At 34.1% G+C, this 9,878-nt stretch overlaps 1 protein-coding gene across 1 annotated transcript; it reads left to right on the top strand.

Moving 5' to 3' along the window:
• Positions 1 to 895: 895 nt before the first annotated feature.
• Root (ciliary rootlet coiled-coil, rootletin) lies at positions 896 to 9,878 on the top strand. The gene is made up of 31 exons (XM_076307834.1): positions 896 to 999; positions 1,120 to 1,188; positions 1,288 to 1,298; positions 1,358 to 1,521; positions 1,610 to 1,672; positions 1,767 to 1,781; positions 1,927 to 2,151; positions 2,214 to 2,416; positions 2,490 to 2,871; positions 2,955 to 3,107; positions 3,187 to 3,489; positions 3,600 to 3,836; positions 3,915 to 4,051; positions 4,115 to 4,275; positions 4,366 to 4,496; positions 4,553 to 4,915; positions 4,985 to 5,344; positions 5,414 to 5,606; positions 5,681 to 6,040; positions 6,111 to 6,296; positions 6,384 to 6,628; positions 6,697 to 6,912; positions 6,967 to 7,168; positions 7,230 to 7,342; positions 7,423 to 7,599; positions 7,655 to 7,762; positions 7,833 to 8,012; positions 8,087 to 8,299; positions 8,372 to 8,677; positions 8,763 to 9,146; positions 9,224 to 9,878. Exons 1-31 carry the CDS (start codon positions 896 to 898, stop codon positions 9,503 to 9,505), a joined length of 6,246 nt encoding a protein of 2,081 aa, XP_076163949.1. The 3' UTR covers positions 9,506 to 9,878.

Raw genomic sequence — 9,878 nt, 5'->3', positions numbered from 1 at the left:
GAGGCCGCGGCCACGTTCGCTCGTTTCGTAGCTCGGCGAATTATTTCTTAGGGGCAGCAGGATGCCCGTGATTCTTCCAAGCTCCGGGTTCCTCGCTCATTGAGTCTTGTCCCAATATTTCGTAAACTTGAGTGACAAGAAGAGTTTCTCGAAATTGAGAACAATTAGGTGGGAACGAAAATTCGAAATCGAGAACAATTAGTTGAAAATGAAAATTCGAAATCGAGAACAATTAGGTGTAAATGAAAATTGGAAATGGAGAACAATTAGGTGGGAATGAAAATTCGAAATCGAGAACAATTAGGTGGGAATGAAAATTCGAAATCGAGAACAATTAGGTGGGAAAGAAAATTTGAAATCGAGAACAATTAGTTGAAAATGAAAATTTGAAATTGAGAACAATTAGGTGGAAAAGAAAATTCGAAATCGAGAACAATTAGTTGAAAATGAAAATTCGAAATCGAGAACAATTAGGTGGGAATGAAAATTTGAAATCGAGAACAATTAGGTGAAAATGAAAATTCGAAATCGAAGATACTCGAGGACGAAAGAAACGTTCGGGACGTGTGCTCGGTCGTCGTGGACTGATAACGACATTTTCTTAGGCAACTTTGTTTGTTGTTTTTATGCGGAGATTAGGCTGATCTAGCCGAACTGTAACCGGTTTAAACGCATGCCCTGAAACTCGAGACATAAGTTACAAATGTCATCTCTTTAGTCATCATTTTACCCTTTATTTTCACCTTATTGGCTATCGTTCCGATGCGTACGATAATTAAAAAAATTTGAATCGACAGAAAACTGTCTTGTTTTTTCAATAAGTTGGAACGAATTTTTTACGACCGTGGAAATATATATATATATATATATTAGAAATGTCTTTGAATTTAAACGTATGTGTTCCAGCCATTATCAAAAGGTATTTCACAGCTATCAACGAGAGGACAGATGGAAAGGCGGCGACCACCGTTTCTCAGAGGCCCTAGCAAGACGAAAGAGGTATTCCCATTCGTTCATTTTTAAATATGCTCGAAGCTTTATCATCCGAGATGTTTTACGATTTATTCTGGTTTTGATTAAGCAATATATCTTTCTCGTGTAATTAACTTGATATTTAAGGGGTTTTAATGCAGTTATACATTACCCTATACATACCTCTAAACATAAGAAACGTCTATGCTGCTTTCTGTTTGCATTTTCAATTTTACATTCGATTTCAAATAATAATCTATTAATCGATCAATTATTATTTGTTTTGGTTATTCGTTACGTTATTTATTATATTAGCACAGTTAATTGTACATTTCTATGCGAATTTAAGTAAAGTATTTATAATTTGATATCAATGGTTTACAAGATAAAGTTTTATACACGAACCCTACGTTTCAACGGTTAAACGTTTTAAATCCTGTCATTTCTACAAATTCAAATTTTGAATTAACTTTTTGTAAGTTGAGTAGATTTAAAGTTGTGCATTGTACATCTACTATTAACAGAAAACTAATCAACTATCGAAGAAACGTAAAGTGCATCTATGCGCTTCTGGTGCACCATACCCTACCAAGCAACTGTAAACAATGATCGGAAACATAACCTGAATTATAAACAGTTTTATGTCGAAATAAAACTATTTTATTATGATATATTTCAAGCTAAAGAAAAATACAGAAATGTAACATTAACATTAATAATAAAATAGTATACATATTAATAAACATTTTGTTTGTTTTCAATATCAACTTTAATGTTAATTTTAACTTCATAAGAGTACGATGACGAATGTATGATACGTTTACGAATTGTCGATCAAACAATGTAATGAAAAATTGTTTGACTTTTATAAGGTATTACTTTATAGAAATTTTCGTATATTTTACAATATATTATTTTTGTCATACTTTTTATATAAGAAATGTTATTTTATAGACGGACAAAAACACAGGTAGTAAAATGGAATCTTCACGGAGCACTACCAGTGGTAGAGGAGAATGCACGGGTGAAGACGATCTATCGCCAGATGCATTGGTTAGACAAAATTATGAATTGCGTCATCGTCTTGAAGAAGAAGCAACCAATTATAAAAGACGGTTGGATACATATCGACAAGCGCAACAGCATCAGGCTGCTCTTGTTTCCCGTTTACAAGCCAAAGTAAGATTAATAATCTTTTAAATTTTATTTGTTGAATTTACAATTATGGTTCGTGCTTTCAGGTTTTACAATATAAACAAAGATGTTCAGAACTTGAAAATCAAGTGGCAGAGTCTGTTGTATACGATTCTAGTAAAATTTCAAGTTCCGTACCTCCGACGACCACTGCTTTGGATGCAGCTCATCACACATTAAGAGAGATGCGCGAAGAACAAATTCACGATTTAGACACTGCTTTAAAAAAGCTTGCAGAGGAGCGCAAAAGGTGACATTTTTTACTTTGTTACAAGTGAAAATACATTTGATACAGATGTATACAACTACTGTTCGTTGTTCAGGTGTGATAAATTATTGCAACTAAATACAGCACTGAAAGATCAGTTGGAAGAATCGCACCAAACCAACGAAGCTGTCACCAATGATCTACAAAAACTTAGTAACGACTGGGATGTCTTAAGAGACGAATTGGCTATCAAGGAAGAAGAATGGAGGGATGAGGAGCAAGCGTTTAATGAATATTATACTTCGGAGCACAATAGATTATTAAATCTTTGGCGCGATGTTGTTTCTGTAAAACGATTATTCGCAGAAATAAAATCTACTACGGAGAGAGACTTATTAAAAATGAAGAATAACATTAATTCCACCTTTAACGATGTTTCATCGGCTTGTAGTAACACAGGATTTGCTATGAAAATGCACGCAGCTGTACAACCAATGGTAAATTTATATTCCCAGTAACTATTGTTCTGTTCTAATTGTAACATAGTATTCTATAATATTTTAAGTTGGTCGTATTTTAGATATCGCAACAAGTTCAACAAGCTCAGGAACAAGTTACAACCGATTTAAAAATAGAATTAACCGCGCTTAAACAACAGTACGATGTAGCTCAAAACGAGATTCGTGTAAAAGAAGAAAAAATCAATCAACTTATTCGTGATGTTCATGCTTTGGTAAATTCTTCGAATTAAATATTATTAATGAGAGCCATAAATAGTGTTTGTAATGATAAATATTATATTCTATATTTAGGAAGAAAGATGTGGAGGGGCAGAAGCCGAAGTGCATCGTAATGTACGTATACAAGACGATATTGAAATTTTACAATCCGCATTGAGAGACATAGCACATGCTGTAATCCAAGACGCGGAAGCACGCGAGATCGAAAGTGCACAGGCGCCTCCTCATCTTCATCTGTCTCCCAGTGGACCGATCCCTCAAAGATCACCAAAAAGAGGTACAAGAAGTAACACCATTCCAGCCTTTGCTGAAAGTACGATCAGTGCTGTGCAAGCAGCTCTGTATAAATATCAATTGACCATTCACGAGCTTCAGGTGTGAAGATTTTATATTGTATGTTTTGGTAAATTGTAGGAATACAAATTTATCTTACAAGACGTTTGCAAAACTTTATATTAACGCGTTTCAATAATTTATTGCGATAGGTAAAATTACAAACTAATAAAGAACAGTTGATTACGAGTCGCAAGCAGTGCGAAAATGCGGAAGAAAGTATTAAAACTTTAGAGAAGAGAGCAGAGGAATTGATCATCGATTTGGATACTGCTCGATCTCAGTGTTCGCAACTGAATCAAGAAAAAGACATGCTTCAGAAAGGTCTTGACACTGTAAGACTGGAGAAAAATGTACTTGACAAAAGCAGAGTGGAAATTAATAGTATGGTGCGACTCTTTCCTGTCGGATAAATTCACGAATATATTTTTTTGACCAGAACATTGATATAAAATATGGATTTTCAGATGGAAAACTTAAACAGTGACTATGAAAAGTTGCAGAAAGCTAATAACAAATTGCAAAAGCTTTGTGATAATTTGGAAGATGAAAAATTGTATCTTCAAAGTGAGCTGGCTAGAGTGTCTAAAGAAGCTGAATTGAGGTATATCGAATAACTCCTAAATCATATTGTTACCGATTAATGCACTATCAATTAATCTATTAGGGAACTAAATCTCCGCTCAGAAGAAGGCAGATGCAGCAAAATGAGAGAAGAACTATTAACTTTACGAGAAGAATTGAATAAAGCGTATCTTGCAAAAGATATGTTGGATCAACAAAAACTGGAAACAGATGGATTAATTTCGCAAATTGAAAAAAACAAAGGTGATCTTTGTTAAAAATCATACTCAATTTTTCATTTAGCATTTCATTTTTATTACAGATTAATATTTCACTAATATAATTATCATTTAGGTGACTTGGAACTAGAATTAGAACGTCTACTATTGGAAAAGTCGGACATGCAGGAAGTTTTATTGAAGTTAGAAACAGTTTGCACTAACCATGAGCAAGAAAAACAGCGATTGCAGGAAGAACTGAAAAAGGTAATGTTTTTAAAGCATTCTGCATACAATTGTTAACGATATTTTGTCGATTATAGGTAACAGAAGACAAAAATAAGCTGACAAATCAATGTGCAGATCAGCAAGGTGATTTGGGTTCATTGAGAAAAGAACTGCTTCAAGCGGAACAAATTAGACTCGATTTGGAATCGGAAAAAGTTACTTTGAATGAGAAAGTGAAATTTTTAGAAATTGAGAAGGAAAAGATCGAAATAGAACTGGCACAAGTTACGCGCGAGCGTGGCGATCTAAGCAACCAATTATCAGTTTTAGCACGAAAGAAAGAAACGTTAAATGAAGAACTAATGAGAGTTAGACAAAGATTAGAACAGGCGAATGAAATGAATGGAAGGATTAATAGAAATTTGGAAGATCTTGTGAAAGACAATGAAGAGAAACAGGTAAATTTCATAAATTGATATAAAAATTTATTTTATTTTTGGTAAATAAATGTTTTCGGATTTGCACAGGTACTCCTAGAAACTAATGAAAAAGAAGTTCAACGATTACAAGAGCAACTTGCATCAATGCGCAGTGAAAAAGAAACGCTGGAAGGTGTTTTATTCGATACTCAAACTAATTTGGAAAATATGCATGTAAAGAAAACAAATTTGGAAAAGGAACAGAAGGAACTGCTAGTAAAGCAGGAGAGCTTAAAAGGTCAAGTAGAAAGACTGACTAAGGAATTGGACAACAGTGAAAAACATGCACAAGAAATAAAACAAAGTTTGACGCAACAAAGCGGCGATCAGGAAGCTGAATTTCACCATATTATTTCCAACATGAAGAAACATAGCGAAGATAATATTAAAAAATTGAACGAGGAAAAAGTAATACATTTATAGATGCAAATTTTAGAAATACAGTACATAATAAACATTTAATGAGTTTATTTACAGGAGCATATAAAAGTAAACATGAAAAAACAACTTCAGCAATCTTTGTTGCAACTTAGCGGAGAAAAAGAGAACGAGATAAATCAATTGCAACAAAGAATAGATGAGCTACAAGAACACACGGAAAACTTGTGTCAGCAACACGAAGAAGTCCTTCTTCGAGCAGAAAATGATAAACAACAAGCTCTTCTTATGGGTACTAAATATACAAATAAAAAATGGACAAAGGCTTTATTTTAATTTACGAAATCGATGTAATATCTCTTACAGCTCATCATGATCAACAAGCATTAATGGAAAAACTCGAGAGTGTTTTACATGAAATAGAAGAAGAGAAGAGCAACGTGGAACGAGTTAAACGGGAAGCTGCATCGCGTGCGGAACAAGAGCGCAACAATACAAATCAATTGCGCGATGAGTTGAGTCGTCTCAAAACAAAATTGGACGAGACTAAATTGAAAGCTGATGAGGAGAAAATAAAATTAGATTTAAAAATTGAAGAACTTGGGAAGGAACGCGAATCTGCACAGAGGGAATCCGAAGAGTTACAAGTTCAGTTACACATGACAGAAGACAGAGTTGATAGCTTGCAAAATCAGTTGCACGAAACAGTTAGAAAACTTAAAGATGGTAACTTTTATATTTATATTTTTGCAATGACCTGTTTGTTACTCTCACTTCAACAAACATACATTTACAGTTGAAAATCTTAACGAGACGTTACGCAAAGAATTAGTGGATATTAGAAGACAGTTGGCCGACTCCACATATGAGAAAGAAAAATATAATAACAGTAACAAAGAATTACGCGAACACGTGAAACGTATTGAAAGTGAGAAAAGAGAACAGAGTAGGACGTTAGAAGAATCGTATCAAAAAATTGCAGGTAATATATATATATATATTTATAATGGTGAATGATGCTACTATTATAATCGTACTCATTCATGTTTTGTGTGTTACAATTACAAAGCTTTAGAAGATATGAAAGTAACTATAGATGCAGAAAGATCTCGTCTACAGTCGCAACTTCGCGACATGGAGCAAGAGATGTTGCAATTACAAAAACAATTACGTTTCACTCAAGACGAATTGCAGAAGTCGCATCAAAGTAATACGCAAGCACAGAACGATGAAAAGGAATTACAAGCACGATTGACGAACGAAACCGAAGAAAGAGAACGTTTACAACTTCAACTGCATCAAGTAAAGAAACAGGTAAATTATAAAGCAGATTACAGAAATAGAGATATGTGTATATTTATTCAACAACAATTTGTGAACAGCTGGGAGACGTGGAAAATAGTTTGGAAGTAACAAGACAGGAACTTGGAAGATTACGTTCACGCTCTGATGAAGATGATGAAAGGTGGAGAACCAGAGAACAAGAACTGTTGGTTCGACTTGAGGATTGTCGTTGCCGTGAAAGAAAACTCGAAGATCAAAAACATAATTTAGAAGTTTGTTTGGCCGATGCCTCCCAGCAAATTCAAGAACTCAAGGTAAATTTAGAATTAAAATTTCGAGCTTCCGAAATTCAGTTGTAAACTATTTAGGCACGCCTTGGAGGATCCGAAGGACGAGTTAGAGCTTTAGACGCGCAATTATCGCAAATGGAAATTGCAAAAAAGGAAGTTGAGCAAAAGTTGAGTAGCGTAGGTTCTACTTTACGGCGTATCGCAGGTATTCAAATGGATGGAAGTGTTAACATGCCCTTTAAATTGATGAGCCCTTCAAGGAGATGGAGCCCAGCAAGAGGTACATAATCAACAAATTATTATAGATGATTAGGAGTTAACATATCTGCATTATAATTCAGTTCAAGACCACACTGACTCCAACAGGGATGTCATGTTTGATGTTGATCCTGAAGTTGTTAGAAAGGGTGTACGATCTCTTATGCAGCAAGTGGCTCAAATTGAACGTGAAAGGGTACCTATACTACTTTCTTTGATTGCGATTTATCATTCATTTTTAATTAATTTTACAATATATACTTGTTCAAATTTCAGGATGATTATAAAACTGAATTATGTAACTTGAAAAAGCAGTTGATGGAAACTGAAGAAATTCAGAATAAGTCAGACAGTCAAATAAACATTTTATTAACTAACATCAGAATTTTACAAGATGAACGAAACTCGCTGGAATTAAAACTTTCTCAGAAACAGAGTGGTTACGACATGCAGGTATGTTTTATTTTTCGAAGTAACGTTTGTTTTGTTGCTTATAAAAATATTTTAGTTGGATGCTTTGCAACAAAAAACGGAGGAATGCAATCAGTTATGTGAGAAAGTCGCAAATCTCGAACTAATAATTAGCAGTAGTTCTGACGAGAAGATACAATTTGAAGTAAGAATATTTATTGTTCTTCTTGATGAAATACTTTTGTTTTATTATTATTTGACTGACAATTTTTTAGGATAAGTTAGAGAAACTGAAGCATGTTTTAAGTAAAACGGAAAATGATAAACGTAATTTGCAAGAAGAGCTCAATAGAAACGAATCCCGTGCTACAAAGTTAGAGTTGCAGAGAATGTCTTTGGAAGGTGATCTTCAAAGGTTGCAAATGATGTACCAAGAAAAAGAAACAAATATTCATGTATGTTATGTACATAACTTTTGATCTTATACAAGAAAGTAATAAATATTATTTTTATTTTAATCATTTCATAGAAACTACAAGAGCGAAATGATATTCAGAATCGAGCTATAGCAAGTTTAGAAGAGCGTTGTGCTTCGCTAAAGTCAACAATAGAACAATTGCATCTTACATTAGAAAAAACAGCCAATACAGAAACCGAATTGAAGAGTGAAAATAATTCTCTACAACGCAATGTCATGGAACTAACGACTTCTTTACAGACTTCTAACGAGAAAGCCAAGCAGGTATCTAAATACAGAATTTCAATATCTTGTCTTCTATCAATTCAAAAAAATGATTGTTTTATGTTGCTTTAGTTGCAAAAACAATTTACAAATAGTGAAAACGAGCGTAGAGTATTATCAGAACGCGTAGAATCTTTGCAACAATCTCTGAGTGATCTGAAACGTACAAACCAAACGTTAACGGATCAAATTGCTCGTTTACAAAACGAATTAGCGAACAATGAAGTGCAACGTTGCACATTAGAATCACAATTAAGATTAGTTAATTATCCACAAGAACACAGTACAAACAAAGACGAAGAGTTATTGCGGCAGTTGCAAACGGCACAGAGAGAAAGAAGCGAAATGAGAGGAAAAGTGGACGCTCTCTGTGATAAGGTAAATATTTATAACAGGAGAGAAGATTTATAGAAACATTTAATATTTTTATATGCATTAATTTTTGTATTCCTTTGTATTCCAGATGAAACTATTGGAAACGGACAAACGCAATTTAGAACGTCAGTTATCTTTACTTAAATCAACCAGCGTTCATAGTAAAAGCTACGAACGTCCTGAGAAAGCACACGCAGAATTATTGGGCACAAGCTTCGATGTAGACCATTACGAACAGGAAAACAGAGAATTGAGATTGAAAGTCCGTAGATTAGAAACTCAGCTTGCAGAAAAGGAAGCTGAGCTCATAAGAGTGAAGTCGAGTTATGCTCATACTCATTCAATATTCGATTTTAGTCGAGATAGAACGGGAGAAATTGAAAGACTTAGAGCCGCCCAATTGCAAGCTGAAAAATTATTAGAGGCAAGAGAGCAGAGTCATCGTCAACAAATTTTACGACTAGAAAATCAGGTACCAAATTTTGTTTACGTTTATATATGCGGAATCTTTACGAATATGTGCTATACAAATGAATGTATAAATAACAGATTCAATTATTGCGCGAGCAACTCAATCAAGAAATTAAACGTCGACAACTGTATGTCTTGCGAAGTTCAAGAGCTGGCAGGGAAATGCAGCAATTGAGACAAGCCTTAGGTGACTCTTTGAGAACAGTAGCACAAGATCCATCATTAGATGCAGTATTATTAGAACACGAAGCTCGAAAGTTGGATTCTACGCTGACAAGTACTACCAGTTTACCACCATCGTTAGCTTTACCTTCACCACCACCTTATGATAGATCTTCCACACCAGCACAGCTAAAATGAATTACAATACCGTTTCAGACTGAATCAGATATAAAAACTGCCCGTGTTCAATGATATTTACAAGAATAGTCTATAAATAATTCTTTTATTCGTGGGAACATGGCCTGACATAATTTGTGCTAGATGTAAATGTATTTGAAATTCATTGCCATATCATCCGTATAGACCTCAGATTAATGTTGACTAATAATATTAAGATGGAGGATACTGTAACTTTTTGATAATAGTAGTTTGGCATATTGAACTTTTTACGTACATTTTTTATACAAGTTTAGAACAATTTAACTGGAAAGTCATATACTATATTCTAGGTGCTTTAATTGAAATTATTCTGACGTTGCAGAATGACCAAATTATTAAGAGAGTTCTTCAC

This window comes from Ptiloglossa arizonensis, chromosome 3 (assembly GCF_051014685.1).
Source record: "Ptiloglossa arizonensis isolate GNS036 chromosome 3, iyPtiAriz1_principal, whole genome shotgun sequence".
Classification (NCBI taxonomy): Eukaryota; Metazoa; Arthropoda; class Insecta; order Hymenoptera; family Colletidae; genus Ptiloglossa; species Ptiloglossa arizonensis.
The sequence above is the reverse complement of the archived record's forward strand: the minus strand, read 5'-3'. Positions and strand labels throughout refer to the sequence as shown.

What these genes read in the sequence shown, in the direction of transcription:
- Root (XM_076307834.1), top strand. Translation starts at nt 896, where the DNA reads ATGTGTTCCAGCCATTATCAAAAGGTATTTCACAGCTATCAACGAGAG. An exon ending in ATCGTATCAAAAAATTGCAG is followed by an intron (nt 6,297 to 6,383) that starts GTAATATATATA and finishes ACAATTACAAAG; the next exon opens with CTTTAGAAGATATGAAAGTA. An exon ending in CTAACGAGAAAGCCAAGCAG is followed by an intron (nt 8,300 to 8,371) that starts GTATCTAAATAC and finishes ATGTTGCTTTAG; the next exon opens with TTGCAAAAACAATTTACAAA.